The 22,082-nt window shown below is 32.8% G+C and overlaps 1 protein-coding gene across 2 annotated transcripts; it reads right to left on the bottom strand.

Annotated features, from left to right (window-relative positions):
* Nucleotides 1-16,281: 16,281 nt before the first annotated feature.
* LOC149194456 (uncharacterized) lies at nucleotides 16,282-19,436 on the bottom strand. 2 transcript variants are annotated; one of them, XM_089407616.1, is made up of 3 exons: nucleotides 18,894-19,436; nucleotides 18,549-18,785; nucleotides 16,282-16,898 (listed from the first exon to the last, which is right to left on the bottom strand). In XM_089407616.1, exons 1-3 carry the CDS (start codon nucleotides 19,282-19,284, stop codon nucleotides 16,354-16,356), a joined length of 1,173 nt encoding a protein of 390 aa, XP_089263742.1. In that variant the 5' UTR covers nucleotides 19,285-19,436; the 3' UTR covers nucleotides 16,282-16,353. The 2 variants fall into 2 exon arrangements, with proteins under 2 accessions (XP_089263742.1, XP_089263741.1); XM_089407615.1 differs by having other exon boundaries at nucleotides 16,282-18,785; nucleotides 18,894-19,426.
* Between the last annotated feature and the right edge of the window lie 2,646 nt (nucleotides 19,437-22,082).

The following is a 22,082-nucleotide window of genomic DNA, read 5'->3' as shown; positions in this document are numbered from 1 at the left end:
CTCTCTCTCTCTCTCTCTTATTTCCCTTTCCTCCTCCCTCTAGATCTAGCTCTATTTCCCTCCCTCTCTCCTTTGTCTCTCTATCTCACCCCCCACTCTTTATATCTATCTCTCTCCCCCCTGCTCCCCTCTCACTCTATCTATCTCTCTCTTATCACTCTCTCTATCTCTCCATCTATTTCTTCTTCCCTCTTTCTTCCCCCTCTCCCTTCCCATATAGATTTCTCTATTTCCCTCCCTCTCTCCATATCTTTCTCTCTCCACATCTATATTTTTCTATGTGTCTCTTTCTCTTCCTCCCCTTTCTCTTCCCTCCATCTCTATCTCTATCTGCCTCCTCTCCATTCTCTATCTCTTTATCTCAACCTACCTCTTTCTCTCTCCCCATGACCCATATATTCTCTCCCCATGACCCCGCTTCTCTCCATCTATCCTTCATTCCTTCTCTATATCCTCCCTCCCTCTCTCCCTTTCTCTTTTCTCCCTCATTCTCTCCCTCTCTCTCTCTCCACCCCTCTCTTTCTCTTCACTCTATTATATCGCTTCTTCCATCCCTCTCTCCTTATCTATCAACCCTCATCTCTCTCTCTCTCTCTCTCTCAATCTCCCTCTCTCGTAGGATCTCTCTTCCTCCCTCTCTCTCCACACTTCAACTCTATCCCTATCTCCCTCACTTGTCCTTATATATTTACCTTTTGCCCCTCAACTATCATCCCCATATTATATATATATATATATATATTATATATATATATATATATATATTATATATGTCTCTATCTCCCTCCCTCTTCCTCTCATCTCCATCTCTCTCTTTCTCTCTATCTCCATCGTCATCCCTCTCTCCTTATATCCCTCCCTCCCTAACTACCAAACTCCCTCTCTCCCCTTCCTCTCTTTCTTTATCCCTCCCTCTCTCTCACAATACACCCCCACCCCCATATATATATATAAAATATCTTCAGTGATAGTGTTATATGATTAATTGTAAGAAACCTCGTTTTTAATTCACTATAATTCATTACATTTTGAGTGAGTACATGGTATTGAGTGATTATATGATTAATTGCCAGAAACATGATTATATGATTAATTGAGTAATTCAATATATATTACATTTACATTTTGTAAAAGATATTTTTATTTGGAATAAAAAATATAATAATTTTAAATAATAATATATTTATTTAAAATATTAAATTAAAAAATTGTATAAAATAATATAGAAAATATCTATGTATTTTAAAGAATAATATGATAAAGAAAGAAAAAAAAATGGTACTTAATATAATATATTAAAATTTAAAATATGATTATATTTTTACGTATTTATTTCATTTTAGTTCCGGAAATGGAAAAGTTTTAGTACGGGGAATGGAAAAGGTTGTGATGTTAATAATGCCATATTGAAAATAATAATTATATAAAAAATAAAAATAAAATAATTTATTTAAAATAAAAAATATAAATTAATTAAATTTAAATTAAGTTAAATAGATTTATATTTTTAGGTCATTTAAAAGACAAATTACATAAAGGTTAAGATTAAGTTGCAACAACAGAATATAGATAAAAAAAGAAAGCACAAAACCTACCAAACCCGGAGATCTTTTACTTTGAAATATTAGCACATCAATGAAACAAGAGAATAGTTAGTCAATTTTTTTTTTAATTAATTTCTGTTATGTATAAAGTTATTATAATTTGAGCCGGGATTATGCTCATTGACAGTTCTCCATGATGGATCTTACTTTCTTATTCAGGATTTCAGTATCAAGGGAATGTGACTCCTTTCTATTGCTTAGAAAGCCAGCTCATTGATCTTCAGCACCATGGGAATGTGACTTATTGTGACTTTTTGTGTTTTAATTCCTGTTTCAGAATGTGTAGTCACTAAACTGTTTGAAGACATGGATAGCTTTTTTGTCTCTGTTTTCCCTGAAACGGTCAAATCCGTTCCATTTGTTGTGTTGGCTATGGGCAGTTCTCACTGTCCCAAACAATGTAATCAATATAAATCTTAATTTTATCTTAAAAAAATATTATAATTTTATAATTGATTTTTTTTTATCAATTTAACAATTAAATATTTATATATATATATATATATATATATATTATATATATTTATTATATATATATATATATAATATATATATTATATATATATATATATATATATATATATATATATATATATATATATATATAAATTATACGTCTTCGTTCATGGAATCTATGTAATCGAGTCAATGCGTGCAATATTTCACGGGGAATGCTTTTTGATCGAAGAAATTTTAGGCCCTCTGCGCCACTCAATTCAAGTCAATGTGTGCACTTTCTTCGCCCTAAAGATTTTTGCTCAACTCAAATATAAAGAGTTACATTTAAATATCTTAATTATCTTATATTTATAATTTTAATTTTATCTTATTAAATTGGTATTATTTTATTTATTTATTTATTTATGGATTAAATAAATTGAATTAAATAAAAATATTAAATTATATATATGTGTGAGATATTCTCTTATTAATAGCCAAATATATTTATATTCATATCTAGTTTTTTATCATTACAAGTTGTCATGATATTAGGAAACTAGATTAATGGTGAAATCAAGGATTGTTTTACGGAGACATTACATACTGTAAAGAACATTTCACATAGTAGTCTAATATCCAAATAGTTTGGAGCATATTTAGCATATAAACAAGTTGTAGTATAATATATGGTGTTCCATACATACCCAAAAATGATTTACTCTCTTATAATTGAAAATTAAGTTGAAGGTAGATTCATAGTAGTGAAACACCAAACTGATAGTCATGAAAGAAAATTACGATTACATAGAGAGATATATAGGGTCTATTGGCATGCCTACAAAGGTTGGACCTTCGCTGCAAGCTAGAATAGCTTCCATCCTAGCCAAATGATACACCATGTCTCTATGTTATGCTTGCAAATCATATAGTTTTATATGAATTTCCCATTTGACTTCATTCGTCTCTAAGGTGGATTTGCCTAATAGGGCTTTGATATGCTAGTATAATTCAATAGTGTATAGGTATTGATTTTTTCTTCCTTTAGTATGGTTGATGTACAACACCTAGTGAGCCATAGAAGCCAATATCTCAACATCTGTAAACTCATCTTTGTATACAGTGACTTCCTCTTGTATATTTGCAGAGATATGGGGGTGCAAGGGTCTATCAACAGAGTGGGATTGAGTGCAAGCATGGTAGCTCCCCTCCCCACTAGAGGTTACACCACACCTGTTTTGTGCACACTAGCATGCAATGGTGGGGAGTGAGGTTGATATGTTCCTAAGAGAAGGGTGGTTAGCAAACATAAAGAAGGCTTGATTGAAAGAACAAAGGTGACAAGGAAGGAGTTGGAAAGTGGTTGACACCCAAATGTAATAGAGATGGGAGCACTAAGGAAGGAAGAAACCTAGATACAGTAAGGAGGGGGAGCACCGAGGAAGATTCCATTGTTCACCTTGAGTAAGATAAAGAAAGCCACGAGAGAATAGAATTGAAATAAGCAAGGTTAGTAAAACAACATTTCCAATGAAATGTAGCCATAATGAAAACAAGATGAATTACAACTAAACAACTGATACTTTTGTCCAAATTCTTATGTTGTAGCAATGTTTGTGCAATTGGATGTAGGGTGACTGCAACATTGATACAAGAACGTGTTCCTTGAGCATGGAATCTAATGACTAAACAAGTAAAGGTTCCCAATGGACGTTAGTGTTATTCATAGTCTATTTTTGAAACTTATACACAAGAATAATGGTAAACAAGATATACACTAGTACACATAATTTATGTGGTAAAACCCTCACAATTTGTCAAGGAAACCTCCATGGGAAAGGAAAATAGGATTTTATTTTCTGGAGAATTTTTACATTCAGGCTTACACAACCCACACAACCTCCTCATATATCAGAAACATATATGAAGTAGGCCCTATTACAATAGCTATGGTAACTATATTTGTGGTTTGTCAAACAAAATAACTGCAACAAATTTTACTTTACGAAGCTTAAATTTACATTTTACATATTGTTGTTATATTTTGATAATCTCCACCTTGACAATAATTTTCCTAATGCCTTGCCAAAGTCCTATCACCTTTTCTGCAAACTAAGAGAAGTGAACACCACCATAACTTCTATATTAACACTGGTTTTGTAAATATGTCTATAAAGTTTTCTCGAGTGTCAACCATTTTAAGATCTACTCCACCTCCATTGTTAACCTCTCTTACAAAATGGTACTTCATATCATTATATTTAGTCTTGCTATGGTAAATTGAATTTGCAGCCAAATGTAGTGCACTTTAACTATCACAAAATACATGTACATTATTCTTCTCTCTCTCAAGTTCACCTAGAAGTCTCTTCAACCAAGTTACCTATTTGCAAGCATGTGATACAACAATTTATTTTTCCTTTGTGATGGATAAAGGAAATTGTTTCTTAAAGCTTGAACATCCAACTGATGGATCCCCTTGCGAGAGTAAAGACATATCCTATAGTAGATCTCCTCTTTTCCAAATCACTTGAAAAGTCAAAGTCAACACATCTACAGATATCGAATCACCCATTTCACTACAGCTCAATGCTCTTTTCCTACATTTGCTATGAACTTGTTGAAAACACCCACTTCATGTGAAATATTATGAATAATACAAACAATCGCATACATCATACTTCCTACTACATAAACATACTATAAAAGAGAAATATACTCCATTTTTTCTTCATTTCTAGGACATAATCTGAAAGAAAGCTTAAAATAAGAAGACAAAGGGATATTAACTAGTTTCACATTCCTCATCCTGGGGTTCTCATGCATTTTCTCTACATATTACAACTATGAAACTTGAGCTTACCATTTTTCTTATCTTTGTGTATTTCAATGCCGAAGATTTCTTTACATCTCCTAGATCCTTCATATGAAATACCCTATCCATATAAGCCTTTAACCTATTAATCTATTCCATGTTTTTACTTGCAATAAGCATATCATCAACGTAAAACATTAAGATAATGAATTATTCCATTCAAACATTTAAAGTACACACAATGATCATACTCACTTTAGTATAATTTTGGATTTCATGAAGGTATCAAACGTCTTGTACCATGGGTGACCACTTTAGGCCATGCAATGATTTATTGAGCTTAAAAACTAGTCTTCCATTGTGATGTGCACAAAACCTTCTGGATATTCCATATAAATCTCCTCATTCAAATCTCCATGAAAGAATTTGGTTTTAGCCTCTAATTGCTCTAAATCTAAATCAAGCAAAGCAACTAGTGCCAATACAATACGAATAGAAATAAGTTTAATAACTAGAAAAAGACTTCATGGGAATCTATATCTTCCATATGAGAGTAACTTTTTGCAACTAATCTAGACATATGCCTTTCAATATTATTATCAATGTCTCTTTTCAATTTGAAGACTCATTTGAATCCAAAAACCTTCTTATCTTTTGGAAGTTCTACTAGGTCCCTTGTATTACATTTTCTCCAAGGAAACCATTTCCTCTTTCATTGTTGTTTTTCATTTGTCATTATTGATATCATTTATTGATTCTTGATAACAAGAATATTTTATAACATCAGTAACCAAAGTAGTAGATGAAACAAATTTTATATACCCTTTTGAAGATTTTTTATCCCATGTAGATCTTCTTTGTGTAGATTTTGGAACTTCAACATTTTCCTGAGTATCCTCAACATCTACAACTTCTTTATCTTCAGAAGCTTCTTCTTGCTTCTATGTGTTTATAGATGGTTTAGTATCAAGATGAATTTATTTATTTGGTGCCTATTCCCGTTTCACAACATCTTTGGCGTGATCTCGTTTAGTAAGAGAAGATTCATCAAATATCACATCTCTATTGATGACGATTTTGTGGGCAGTAGGATCCCACTACCTATATCTATTAGAAACATCATAATAACCAAAAAATATGTATTTCTTTGATTTAGGGTCTGATTTAGAACATTCTTAGGAATACAAGCATATGCATCACAATAAAAAATATTTAAATTTGAATAATAACATGGATGACCTCTCTATACCTCTTCAAAATTTTGTAGTTTATTGCAATAGATGGTGATCGATTCACCAGATAAAAGGAAATACTAATTTCTTCTTCCCATAACTCTTGTTATAAACTATCATTGCTTAGAATACTCCTTTCTCTCTCCAAAAGAGTTTTTTTCATGAATTTTACCGCACCATTTTTTTAGGAGTCAAGTCAAGTCAAGTCAATTCAATAGAATAGTCTTTTCAAGTCAATAGCCTTTCAATTTCCCAAGTCAAGTCAGTAGAATAGTCTTTCCATTTTGCAAATCTATCTCTCCATCTTTCACTTTCTGGGCAGAATTTTGAAAAGCACCTCTCCAATTATGGAATTTTGGTATTTCTGAGCCACTCAACTCAAGTCTCTCGCATCTGGAATTTTGTTATTTAGAATCAATTTACAAGTAATCTCACCCATATATTCTATACATGTTTCTTTCCTCCACTAAAATCGATTTCTTCGTCACTCTACCCCACTCATCTCAACTCCATTTTCTAACATACACATCTTCATTCATGAAAGGCCATTTCAATTGAACAAATTTTGGGCCCCCTCAAGACAATGAGGGCAATATTTCATTGGGAATGCAATATTTCGAAGAAAGTTTAGCACCTTGACCCACTCAACTAAAGTCTATACATGTGGTTTCTTTGCTCCACTAAAGATGATTTCTTCTCCAATTATGTTAAAAGATGCTAAAACAACTTTCCATATAGTTGATACATTAGTTTTGTATTTGTTTTGAAGTCGAACCTAGTCAATAATAGACAGAGGATAGATGTAATTCCTCACAATAATCTTCATTGAAATATTGTTTATCGTAATCAATCTCCATACCACATTTGCAACCAATGCCCTTGAGAAAATGTACAAATCCTTGATACCCCATCCACCCCATTTCTTTGGTAATGCAATATAATCCCACTAATCCATGCAAAGACCCTACCTTATTTGTCCCCGCGCTATAAGTATTCACAACATTTCTTCTGAATTAAGTGTAAAATTCCTTTTGGAATCGAGGCAAGGGCCATCGAAAAGATCGGAATTGCTTCCAATATAGATTTTATCAGAACCAATATTCTTGCTCAAGATAACCATTTATGGCACCATAAGTTGATCCTTTTTTCTATCTTCATTATCATCCACATCTAGTTTGTCTTACTATAATCATTGGGTTTAAGCCTAAATCCCCAATATTTTATGCCTTCTTCTAGATCAACCAATTGTAAGGGATATATCACCCTGATGTATGATATTTCATCTCTAGAACACCCAGTAGATGTAGTAGTTGATTTATGCGGGTTTATTTAAATTACAGTTTCTTTTCTAAATAATTGGGTAATTTGATGCAGGGCAACATCATCCCTCCTGGATCCATTAAGAAATATCAGGACATCATCTACAAAAAGGAGGTGCGATAATGATATATTCCTGATGATACATGCTCATTTGAAGACCCCTCTAGAATTTTCATCCAATATTATTCTACTGAGACCCTCCATCACAAGTAAAAACATTAATGGGGAGAGGGGGCATCCCTTTCTTAATCCTCTTTCTGCGTGAAAAAAATCAGTAGCAACTCCATTGATTAACACTGCAAAGGAATTTGATGTGATGTAAGATACAAATCAGATTATAAAATTGATATGGAATCCCAAATGTGTGAGTAACATCCTGATATAAATCCAGTTGGCTTTATCATCTGCTTTAGCAAAATTAATCTTGAATCATTCCCTTCAATTTCCTTGTCTTTAAGTTATGCCATGCTTCTTGTGCAACGCCTATGGCTTCATGAATCTAACATTCACCAAAAAATGCACACTGTTATTTTGATATATGTTTCTATAGAATCAAGTTTATCCTATTTTCAATTATTTTTTCAATAATATGATAAATGCAATTGCATAAAGAAATAGGATGACAATCATCATAGGACTGTGTTTTGTCTACTTTTAGATAAGTGTAATGAATTTTGGCATTGCAAGCATCATACATTTTACCTAAAGATCTAGACTGTTCCACAACCTTCAGAATGTCATTTCCATCTAAACCATAAAATTCCAGAAAGAAGTCAACTGGTCAACCATCTGAACCTGGGCTCTTATCTTCCTTGAACCAGTAAAACATTGTCTCTAGTTCACAAGTTGTTACCAGAGCCATTAATTCGACATTTACATCCTTGTCAACATATCGAGGAAAGAGAGAGGTAGTCTAGATAATTTTAGGAACAAATACATCTTGTTGATCCTGAAATAAGGAGCGAAAGTACCACAACCCCATTCTTGCCACCTCACTGAAAGTACAGGCTTTCCCACTGTGAGCATATTCCCAAATCGTATTGATAACCCTTCTGCCTTTTGCATATTGTTGGAAAAAATTTGTATCGTCATCCCATGCTTGTAACCATATATCCTAACTTCTCAGTCTCCAAGTCTCTTCCCTCTCCTTAAGTAGTTTATTCTTTTTTAACTCTAGCTATACAAGTCACAATTTAGAATCATTATTGTCATAACCTGTACCTCCAGGCATCTCCATTTTCCTAATTTCTTCTACAATTCTATTAAGTTATTCCTCATCACACTTTCTCTGATTCTTCAACCATTCCATTTTTTTGGTTTGATAGTCTTCAAATTTTCTTCAAAACATCTCACCACAGACCCCCATTCATGAACCTCCACATCTCTCCAGGTGTCTCTAACCATTTGTATAGTTTCCTCCTCCTTTAGCCATGATGATTTAAATTTGAACGAGGATTTTGGTTTCTGATATTTCCCTACCAATTCTAAGAATAAATGGAAGTGATCACATACTCCCCCATTCCCTACCCACTTCCTGAAAAGTGGAATGATTTCCAAAAATGTATCTCTGATAAAAAAATTATCAATCCTTCTGGTTATCGACTCATCACATGTCCTATGATTTCTCCAGGTAGGAACGATCATAGTTAATCTATTATCGACCAGATGATTGGATTTGATCAAATGGGAAAAATAATCAGACAGTTGATCTTGTTGAGCGTGTGTCCCCCAAATTTATGACAATCCTAGTGAGAAATTTAAATTCCCACCAATAACTATATTATTCACGTGAATGAAGGATTTGTTCATCAATTTATTCTAGAATCACACCTTCTCCATCTGTGGCCCATAAAAATTTACCACTCTGATCTACGATCCAAGTTCTTCTGAAAATATGTCAGCAGCTAATATGCCCTCACTTCTCCATATATTCATCACCTTCACAGTTATACAATTTATCCCTATTCCATTGCCCCCAATCATACCCCTCAGCACATTTTCAATCTCCATACTAGAACATAATGTCTCCTTTAATAGGACCACATCAAGCATGTCCCCCAGAAACAATTGTTTCAATGCTAGCTTTTTGGGATGACTAGCCAAACCTCTACAATTCAAAGAGATAATCTTCATTTTAGGAAAAAACTCGGGGTTTATCGTGCTCTAAGGAACCCATCTAAGGAAATTTTGCAACCAACAATTATATCTTGACTGGTCTAGTGAATAGATTTGGGTATGTGAGATTGTCTACCATGAGGGATATTAAGAATTTTGGAGGGAGATAGCTGACCCAAACCTCCCTTTGAACCTAGTTGGATAGTTCCCTCTAACAGATCTCTTGTTCTAGATCTCACATTATATCTAGGGATTCTAAAGGTGTCAGATGAAAAATCATCAGGTTAAGAAATGGATGTACAGGGAGCTGGACTACATACAATGAATGGTTCAATCAGATAGTAAATAACCCCCACATGTGATTTGGATACCCTTCCTATCATAGACTCCTTATTGGAAATAGATAATTGAAAAAGAGAAGCATTGTTATTTATACCATTAATAAGGGGAGGAGAAGAAGGAGTACTTGTCATCAGAAGAGATGACCTTGAATCACTTTCGAGTACTTGGGGAGGAGAGTCATCCTAGTTGATCGTAGATCGATTCCAACAGTCCTTTCCTGTGAACTCTGCTGTGATTGGGTCAAGTCCATTTACATTTGTCCCTCTTTCCCTTTATCCACATTATTTCCTATACTCTTCGGGACTTTCAAGGCACAAGAAGCCCCATTGCCATGATTTTTTTGTACCAATGGACAGTCCTTGTAAATGTGCCCAACTTTATGACAACGATGACAGTGAAATGGTACCCCTTCATAACCCAATTTCTGATTGTGTGTGTAACCTTTATACTGCAGAATGAGGTTTGCCACTAAACCCTCCCTAGTATCCAAAAAAATGAGCACTCAAGCAAATGACATGTTACCAGCCTCTATGAATGATTTATAATAATCCAGAAACTTACCCAAATTGTCACCTATACACTGAAAGATATCCTCAGTCTAGAGATGCATAGGGAGTCGCGACAATTTGAGCCAAATGGGTCTAGCCCCTAATTGTTCCCTTTCCGGGTCAAAGAGAGTCATCCATCTCTTAAAATGTATGGTTGTCTGTTCAATATTCCAGTGACTAGAAATTACCGAACAAATCTGCTTCGAATTGTCAAATTTCTAGGTGAACTACCCTCACGAAAATACTTGGATCTTCAACATTGTTTTCACATCCTTACTCCAGTTCTCCTAAACCCACTGTTTCAACATGTATCAAAATCTTAAATTACATTCCTTGTTTATTTCCAATATAACTTTTTTTGGACTTAAACATTTAACAATTTATTTTTTTAATTTGCACTAGAAGACATTAATAGTTACAATTCTAGATGAAAAAAATAAAATGAAGATTGTTTGATAATGTTAGACCCTTGATATATATATATATATATATATATATATATATATATATATATATATATTATATATATATATATATATATATATATATATATATATATATATATATATATATATATATATATATATATATATATATATATATATATATATATATTTGTGCATAAAAACATTATTTTCTCTACAACTCTACAAATTTTCGTAGCAAGATTCCATCATTTAAGTAGTCATAGGTTGCCCTAATAGAAACATGTACATTATATTTTGCATGAAAAATAACATACCAATATTAGAAAAACAAAAATTTCATATGAATGAGCACAATCTCTATAAATAAAAAAATACATATTTGGAAAATTAGTTCATTTTCCTACATTTCTGCTTTTTACACCATCTTTAAATTCATTGCACAAATACCCTAATCATTATTTCAAATTAATATATTATTTATTTCCCTAATTTTCATTCCCACTAAATCATGAGAGTAAACCATTATTAATTTTTACCCACTCTCCATTTTTTTCATTTCTTTTATTTATTTATTTATTCACACACAATACACACACACATATATACCAATAAAGTGTGGGCAGTAAACCTAATATATATATATATATATATCACACACATATATACCAATAAAGTGTGGGCAGTAAACCTTATATATATATATATATATATATATAAATTTATATATATATATATATATATATATATCTAAGGTTTACTGCCCACACTTTATTGGTTTATTTATCATATTAAATTCCTTTTGATAGATAAAATTAACATGTTTGATTTCTTAACAAAAACTCCTCATTCCTCTCATTCCTCGTACATAAAATCACCACTTCGTTAGATTGTGAATAGGATTTCATTTACTTAACGAAATATGTTTTATAAAATGAATTTACTTTGCAATATAGTATTACATGTTTAACAAACATGTATAAAATGAATTTACTTTGCAATATAGTATTTGTTAGTATCCTATAGTTATAGTAGTTAGAAAACAAGTTTTTCCTTTCAAATTATGATAAATGTATAAAGGTTTGGCTATGATCTTGTAGAAGATCAAGCTATGGGTCTTAGTTTAGAATAATTTTTTCATTATTCAATGTAATTATGCCACTGTGTGTGAAAGGTCATGAAAATGGTCATTTATATTCTAAGAGGTTGAGTTAAGTGAGTCTAGGGTTATGAGCCATTCAATTCATGAGTGGGGATATGATGGTGCAGGGATTGCATCATTCGGAAGAGCTAGTGACATCTTGTCAAGCATTTTTGTGATCAAATCATGCCTATACTATGACATCAACCTCCAGTACAACAGTCTGAAAGGTTCACTGCACAAAGTCTGTAGGGGGTGTTGTGCTTTTACCAAGGCATCAAATTTTGATGAGGAAATAGGGTTTTTTGCAATTTTTTCCATGTAGGTTTTTTTTTTTTAATATTGGGATCAACTCTACATCATTTTTCTTAGTCATAAGATTAGTGTTTGGTCAATTCATGAAGATGGAGATGCGTTGCGCAACTGTGTTGCGCTTCTACTACAAGAAGAAGGTTTGGGGTTTGAAGGTTTGTGTTCAGCCTATAAGTTTTCTCATGGTTTTGAAACATTGTATGGACCATTCCATGCCATCCTAGTACCCCCAGCATGTCAGATGATGACTAAAGATAGTATAAGCTTGGAGCACTACGCTTTCACACGGTCACTGTATTTTCACTATATCTCTTCAATCCTGTACCTATTTTCCATGAAATGTTTAAAATATATGCATGGGGGTGAGATGAATAAAATCACTTAGTTTCAGGTCAAAATGCCTAATGGTTTTCAAGAAATGAGCCACCGTTATCTACAACCATTTTTGGATTTTATCGAGATCCGTGAGTTAGATTTTGCTCAAAATTTGTGTGGGGGAGGGATATAGTGATATTAACTTTCTACCAAAAAATCATCTCAATCCGGATTACCATTTAGGATATATTCAAAAAATACAATCGTTGTGCTTTTGGACAGTCAACTATTTGACCATCAGATTCAACTCCAAAGCTTCCAAACCAATTTTGAAGATGCTAAAAAGTGGCCATTAGTTTCCAAATTTAGGGGATAAGGTTCATCAACCTCTAACTACTCAAAACACTTGGCAACCTCTTCCAAATCGAATACTCCAGCTCTTAGTTATTCCAGACTTCATTGTAACCAATTCATTTTAGGTTCATTTTCATGATTTTATTTCCAACAACTAATCTCTGTATTTAGAAATTCCAAATCCACTAATTTGGATTTAATATTATCATTAAAAATATATAAGGCATATGCAAATGAATGTACGGGGGTGGTTTGGGCAAGTGTGAGAAGACTTATTTTTGGCGCATATTGTAATTATTTTATGAGTTTTAATGAACTTGGTGGATCAAAAGTACCTGGTTAAATCTCTTCAGAGATTCATGTGATTCAGCTCTCTTATGTGTATGTTTCCTATTCTGTGTGTGTCATATTTCTTCCTATGATGTTTAAAATAAAAACTTGTTTCAGAATTCATCTAATTAATGGTGATCTCTTGCAGTCATTTAGACATCCCATATGTTTTTTTTATTGTAATCATTTTAAGATTCATTCATTGTTTGACGCCTTGAGATGTTTATCTACTTTATTTATTTTTCTCACATTTGCAACTATTAATTGGCATAAGGAAGTGTTTCTATCTTTCCTCTGAACAACTTTTCCCGATTCACCAAGCATCCACCACGTCATTGATTTTAGCTTTTACTAACTTCATGTCCAATGGGTTTTTCTCTGCATTGCCACCACACTTATAAACTCTGCTATTTTCCAAAGATATAGCCATTGTTCTTCAGTAAAACTGGTATTTAGTGATTGAGTAGAAAGAGAGAACCCTCTCTGAAGCTGGATGGGCTATATTCCATCTTCCAATCGGTTTGTGGTTACCTTTGATTTTCTCTCTTTGGCCTAGAGAAATTACGGAGTGCTAACAGTATTAAAACCTATATAGTATTAACAAACATACATATTTAACAATTTATCTGTTTACTTTTCATTTAATCAAAATTCCTTTTGATAAATAAAATCAACATTTTTTATTTCTTAACTAAAACACCCCATTCCTCTCACTCATGATAGATAAAATTACCACTTATTTAGAATGTAAATAGGAATTTATTGACAAAAATAAGTTTTATAAAAAAAATTACTTTACAATATATTTTTAAAACATGTATAGATCTATTTTAACCATGGACCTAGTAAGTATCTTGAGGGATCAAATCTTTTGAGGTACAAACCTCTTTTAGAATGAAAAACTTGAGAAAATATTTGCATCTTGAGAGATGATCCTTCTCAGGGCTTGATAGATATGTGGTTAAAGTGAATCTATATTACTTCTCTCTCTCTCTACATATGCATGTATACAAAGAGAAACCATTAGATGCCCCATGTGCAATTTTCCATTGTTTAAATTTAAATTTTGAAATCATAAAGGGATTTAATGCTTTGAAAATTCTCACTTATTGTGTAGACTACACAACTTGAATTTGTAATTCCAATAGAACTTTGTTAAATTTTAGACAAAATTGAATCCCTGAACAAAATGTAGAACAATCAAAGTTTTAATTTAATTATCAATAATTATTAAGTGGAGGGTAGGGATTTAATCTCTATAGAATATTTTAAAATATTTTTAGTGTACATAATTTCCGAAATAGTTATGCATTTTTTCCCTTTTAATTAAATTCATTAATTAAAAAAATCTGATATTAAAAACAATGTCATATGAAATGAATTATAGATATTTGGGCATGTGCTATTGATAAGCTATAATATTATAGCAAATCCTATTTACATATTAAAAATATCCATGATAAACTAAGTGCTAATATCCATAGTTAAGAATCTTGTTACATGTTTTAAAAAAATGTATATAAGTTTAACTTATTTATTAATTGTTTTTATCAATAATAATAATAATTTTAAATGTTATAGTTTAGTTAACTCTTATGTTTTTTTTTAGTTTTAGCAACTTGAGAAATATGATATAGTAATTGGTTCGATGCCTATTACCACTATAGGTCAATCTTAAGCACATATCTAACATGCTCCTAGAGAGATCAAACCTATTCAAAATAAAAATAAAAATTGCATCTTTATATATATATATATATATATATATATATATATATTTTTTTTTTTTTTCATTGTCTAAATTGTATTTTCAAATGCAATATAGAGTACATAATTTAAATTTGCAAGTTCAAAAATTTTGTGTTGGATTTTAGGGAAAATTGAATATATATATATATATATATATATATATATATATATATATATATATATATATGGGAAAAAAGGTAAAATACTAATATGATTTTGAATGTTTTATCCATAAAAACTTATTTTTTGCAATTGATTTATATGATATATACACAAATTTTTAAAGCAATATATAGTATATATAAATTTGTTATTAAAATATTTTGCATAACATGCTTATTGAGACATTTTATCTATGGACTAGATTTTCCACATTAAAATAGTCTTTTTGTTATATATATATAGATTTCCAAATAGTTTATTTAAATTATGTGTTGAAATATTTTTGAAAAATATAAGGTTTAAATATCTTACACGCCCATGTTTTTTACTTGTAATTACTTTATCTCTTTTTAAAGTTGATACAAAATTATATTATGGCATGTGGACATCCAAATATTTTATTTAGGACTAAGAGTGCGTGAAATATTTTTACCACATGATTGGACATAGTAGGGCTGAGATTATTGATGTTTTATAATGCTTTTACTTAAAATTGACTAAACATGCATATTCATTGCTTTTCTATTTAGATAATATGTTGTTTATTTTAAGAGGAATATGTGTCAACTCCTCATTGAACATAGACAAAATCACACATCACCCTCATATTGGGCCCTTCTTGGCATAATGAATTGATGTCTATCGGTATTTGCCTGTCATTTAATTTATATAGTTGTACTATTATATACATAATTGACATTGAAATATTTTAATTAACATGAGTATTGCAATATTTTATTTATAAACCACATCATCTACATTATATTTTTTTGTTTTTCAATATATCTTTAAATATATATCAATATTACTTCATCCTCCACTTTAAAAAAATTATAAAGTTCATATTAGAATAAATTAGTTAACATAGAGGTTCATGTTAACTAGGTTGTATAATGCTCTTGTCGACTCAAATGATAATATTGTATTAATGCATACCATTAACTAAAAGAAAACAAGTAACTACACTGATCATTTTAACAATGAAAAAATAGCAAATGGAGAGTTATGCTACATTTATGTTGATATAAAATATTCTATGTATTGCACTATAAATTTTAAACCATGATATATATATTTATATATAATGAACTTCAATATATACTTTATTTTCTTGTACAATAAAGTGAAATCTTTGGGCTAGTAAGCCCATTCTAAGTAGGGAATCGATATACCCCAAAAAAGGGGCGTGGTATGTTTGGGGACATAACCCAATGATTAGCTCTTTTACATAACACAAAGATACTAACCACTCCCCCAAATCCAATCCCCATTCCTATAACCAATGCTATCAATGATATATTTTCATTGAGTTGACTTAGCCATCCCACTGTTACATTACTATTGTTAATAGCATTCTCGCCATTTGTTTCTTGTCTTTCATATTCATTACATGAATCTAAAGGACAACCCCATAAGCACATATTATTTTGAAAGGAAGTTACATTGAAAGTAGAAAATTGTGTCCCTGTTGGGATTTTCCCACAAAGCTTGTTTGAAGAAACATCTAGAACAGCCAACTCATGTAACTCAGAGAGATCTTGAGGGATTGGTCCACCCAAATTATTATGTGCCAAATCCAATTGCTCCAAAGTAGATATTTGACTAAGAGTTGCAGGTATTTTCCCTTCCAAATGATTCCAAGATAAATTCAACAACCGCAAGTGGTTCATACTACCAATGCTTGCAGGGATTTCTCCTGTAAGATTATTACAAGACAAATCAAATATAGTATTTGTAGGCAAGAGATATGACAACTCATACTCAATCCCTTTCATATCAATTTCTATTTCTTCATCTGAACCATCCTCAATTGACACATTTGAAAATTTGGAGAGTCTCTCAAGATGATCTGGTATGCTTCCACTGAATCTGTTGTTGGACAAATCCAACAAATGCAATTTGGTGAGATTTGTGATGTGTTGAGGAATACAACCATGCAGATTATTATAACCAAGGCTTAAAACTTTCAAGTCATGAAGATCTGTCAAGTACAGAGGGAGTTCCCCTGTCAATCCATTTCTCCTTAAATCCAGCTGTCGAAGATGGGTACAATTGGCCAAAGATGTGGGAAGTACCCCAAATAAGTTGTTAGAATGAGCAGAGAAGACTTGCATATTAGTGCAATTTCCAAAGCCATTAGGAATTGACCCCTTCAAGTTGTTTTCTGATAGATCTAATACTGCAAGTGAATTCAAATCATTAATACTATTTGGAATACTCCCCGAAAAGCTGTTGTTATATAAAGAAAGGTACTCGAGAGCCTTTAAGTGACCTATGGTATATGGGATGAACCCATTTAACTTGTTTGAATCCAAATATAAGTATTGTAATGAATGAAGCTTTCCTATGGCTCTCGGAATTGTCCCTGTAAGATTGTTGTTTGAAAGATCAAGGTATTCAAGGTTCCTTAAATTGGTAATAGCTTCAGGGATGCTACCAGTGAGCTTGTTTTCAGAAAGATCTAGGTAGGTCAACTGAGTCAAATTGCCAAGGGCTACAGGGATGCTACCAGTGAGCTTGTTTTTAGAAAGATATAGGTTGGTCAATTGAGTCAAATTGCCAAGGGCTACAGGGATGCTACCAGTGAGCTTGTTTCCAAAAAGATCTAGGGAGGTCAACTGAGTCAAACTACCAAGGGCTACAGGGATGCTACCAGTGAGCTTGTTTCCAAAAAGATATAGGGAGGTCAACTGAGTCAAACTGCCAAGGGCTATAGGGATGCTACCATTGAGCTTGTTTTCAGAAAGATATAGAGAGGTCAATTGAGTCAACCTACCAATGGATACAGGGATGCTACCAGTGAGATTGTTTCTAGCAAGATTTAAGAAGGTCAATTGAGTCAAATTGGAAAGTACTATAGGGATGCTACCAGTGAGATTGTTTCCAGCAAGATTTAAGGTGGTCAATTGAGTCAAATTGGAAATAGCTACATATATATTATTAGTGAGCATGTTTGAGGAAAGGTCTAAGTAAGTCAACGTGGTCAACTTGGCAATGGTTCTAAATATGTCATCACTAAGACCATTTTGAGAAAGGTCTAAGTAAGTCAATGTGGTCAAATTGGCAATGACTTTAAGTATGTTGATAGAAAGGTTATTTCCATAAAAAGATGAAAGAGCTAAATTGGTCAACTTAGGTAAACTGGAAATAACTCTAGGTACTTTAGTGAAACTATTTTCATATATGTATAGCTCACTCAAGGATGTCAAATTAACAATGGCTTCAGGTATGCTGAAGTTCTGATAAAGAGAAAGACTTTGGAGGGGAAGAGAGAATATCTCACAAGGAATAGAACCCAGCATATTATCACGGGATATGGATAGGTGAGTAAGTTGTGTCAAATTACCCAACTCTCGTGGTATCCTTCCAGAGAAATCATTGTAGTCAAGAGCAAGGGACTGTAGATTCTGCAGCTGGCCCACCTCTGCTGGAATAGAACTTGAGAGCCGATTTCCACTCAGGTCAAGCGTTCGCAACGCTTTAAGCAGGCCCAGTTCTGCTGGAATAGAACTTGAGAGCCGATTTCCACTCAGGTCAAGCGTTCGCAACGCTTTCATCTCGCCAAAGTTGGGTGGAATTTTTCCTGTGAAAGAATTAGCAAAAACATTCAAAGAGTGCAACAATGAAAGGTTTGCAAAAACATTCAAAGAATGCAGCAATGAAAGGTTTCCAATGGACGGGGAAAGAGTACCTTTCAAATATTTTCCAACCAACTCTATAGCCACTACTCTTTTGGTATGAAGTCTGCAGCTGATACCATACCATGAGGAGCATATGGTCTCCGAGTTCTCCGCCGTCCAGTTGAAGAGGATGCCATACGGATCTGCTGTGATGGACTTTTTGAATGACAAAAGCGCATCAAGGTCCTTTTTATTGTGGGTGTCCGTTGATGACGCTACCAATTCACCTTCCTCCACCATGCGTTCAGGAAGCGAAGTAAAGCCATTTGATCCCTCATGATGATGACGAGTATGGGAATACAGATAGGGATTATGATCTTGGCGATGATGAGAATGGGAATACGTTGCTGCACTCCCAGAGGCAGCCATGCACAGAAGTAATAATACCACAGGAACATCCATTTTCACCTCTCCCACTGCAAAATCCTTCAATGCCCGGGAGTTGTGTGCTGTTGGCTATGTACAACGGCCCATATATAAAGAACTGTTGTATGGAATTCGAGGACATTAAATTAACTTTATTCAAACCTTATGTTTCCACAAAATTCCAACATCTTCAGCCCCATTTAGTCCAGTCAATAAGGATAAGGATGGCGTTAGAGTCCGTGAATACTGAGATTTTATTTTTATAAAAGAAATTGAAATTTCTCTGCCATTCCTTTGGCTCCTCTGTCCCACGAAAGTTGATTTCGTGGCCCTTTGCGCAAACTCCCCCTTTATTCGCTCCAGTAAAGTCAAAACAATATGGACAGTACAGGCTTGGGAGGACCTTAAACTCTCTGAACAGCTCAGGCTTGGGAGGATTTTCTGAACATGAAGAAACTTCCGCCTGGGTTCCTCATCCCTCTGCCCCATTCACGTCAATTTTTGGGCCCCTGTGCCTCACTCAAGTCAAGTCAATTGAATACACCCAGAGCTCTGTAATTGCCTTCCACTTTCCCAAATCGATTTCTCCATCTTTAGTTTTACCCGTTTTGTCTTGACAAAACTGCAATGTTGCATCAACATCTCTGGTTATCACAATCACTTGAAATACGCATCAACGCTCGCTGCTGTTCACAATTATAAAATTTATTTATTTAATTCGCAGGAAAGAGAGTTTATAAAATAATTAAAATAGATGATCATATGTCTTTATTAAAATAGATCATCATAGCTAAAATAAGACATTTGAAAGTGTCATGGCTGCTGGCCATTTTACCCCTCCAAAAAAAATGGGAAGAAAATGAAGGAGAATACGACACGTCTACAAAAATAATTCACAAGCCTTTCAATTTCCCAAAATAATTCGCAAGCCCACTTTGAAAGGCACCTCTTCTCAACTCTCCAGTCCACAGCGTTTGGAATTTGAGTTTTGCAACGTATACACTCTTCACGGCAGATGCCAAATCCATCACTCCATCTTTCATTTTCCGGGCAGACATTTGAAAGGCACCTCTTCTCAACTTTCCAACGCACACCCTTTCCACACGTCTTCGTTCATGGAATGTAAGCAACAAACTTTTCACGGCACATGCCTTTTGCTACAACAAATTTTGGCCCAATGTCTATGTGTTCTGATCGTACATAATCTAATTATAGAAGAATTTCTCATTTGGTTTCATTCCTTTTAATAAGATTTTTATAAAACATAAATCCATATTTACTGTAAAACATATTTTTATGTTTTTTACTTGAAAGTCTCATTGTATTTTTCATTAAATTCATTTTGAAATTAAAGATTAAATCAGACGATAATCATTTTGATATAGAAAATTTCTAAAATATTAATTATAAAAAATGAAAATTATTTTCAATAAATTCCATAAATATATATTAACACAAATAATTCAATTAAAAAGTTCAGGCTTCTTCTGTGATACATATCAAATCTTTCACAAATAATTCAATAATAAAATATAAAATAATATCATTTTTTAAATCACAAAAATAAATTATTAAAACAATTTAATTATAATTATTTTATTTTTAAATTTTCTTTCTTTCGATAGATAGATATTAATAAATAAATTAAACTTAACCTCAAAAATGTTGAGGATTCAGTCTTCGGCAATAACAGTGAAATATAAGTTTTCCCATGTTGAGATATATATGAGAAGTTTCTACAAGTGGTCTGTTAAAGCGATCCAAAAATGGGGAGGAAGAATATGACACGTCTACAAATCTCACTTAAGTCAATAGAATAGTCTTTCGATTTCGCAAATCCATCTCTCCGTATTTCACTTTCCCGGCAGAATTTGATTTTGCACCTCTCTAACTTTGGAATTTGATTTTGCATCGTATACGTATTCATTCATGGAATCTAAGCAACATTTACTCATATATTTGGATTCTAAAATTTTGATATTTGGATTTTAGAATTTTGATATTTGGAATTAATTTGTGAATAATCTTACTCATATATTTTATACATATTTTTTTACTTCACTAAAATCTATACTCTATTTTTTAGAATTTTAATATTAATATTTAGAATCAATTTACGAGTAATCCTACCCATATATTTTATACATATTTCTTAGCTCCAATAAAATCGATTTCTTCGACACTATGCTCTATTCCTCTCAACTCCATTTTCCGACGTATACATCTTCATTCACGGACTACTCTCAACTCCATTTTCCGACTTATACATCTTCATTCACGGACTCCTCTCAACTCCATTTTGCGACGTTTACATCTTCATTCACGGACTCCTCTCAACTCCATTTTCCGACGTATACATCTTCATTCACGGAATCCTCTCAACTCCATTTTCCGACGTATACATCTTCATTCACGGACTCCTCTCAACTCCATTTTCTAAAGTAAACATCTTCATTCACGGAATCCTCTCAACTCCATTTTCCAACGTATACATCTTCATTCACGGACTCCTCTCAACTCCATTTTCCAACGTATACATCTTCATCTTCATTCACGGACTCCTCTCAACTCCATTTTCTAACGTATACATCTTCATTCACGGAATCCTCTCAACTCCATTTTCCAACGTATTCATCTTCATTCACGAACTCCTCTCAACTCCATTTTCTAACGTATACATCTTCTTTCACGGAATCCTCTCAACTCCATTTTCCAACGTATACATCTTCATTCACGGACTCCTCCCAACTCCATTTTCCAACTTATACATCTTCATCTTCATTCACGGACTCCTCTCAACTCCATTTTCCAACTTATACATCTTCATTCACGGA

This window comes from Pinus tabuliformis, chromosome 2_2, assembly GCF_031772625.1.
Source record: "Pinus tabuliformis cultivar Carrire ecotype Pingquan chromosome 2_2, CPIR1, whole genome shotgun sequence".
In the NCBI taxonomy this organism is placed as follows: domain Eukaryota; kingdom Viridiplantae; phylum Streptophyta; class Pinopsida; order Pinales; family Pinaceae; genus Pinus; species Pinus tabuliformis.
This window is presented reverse-complemented; position numbering and strand designations above follow the sequence as displayed.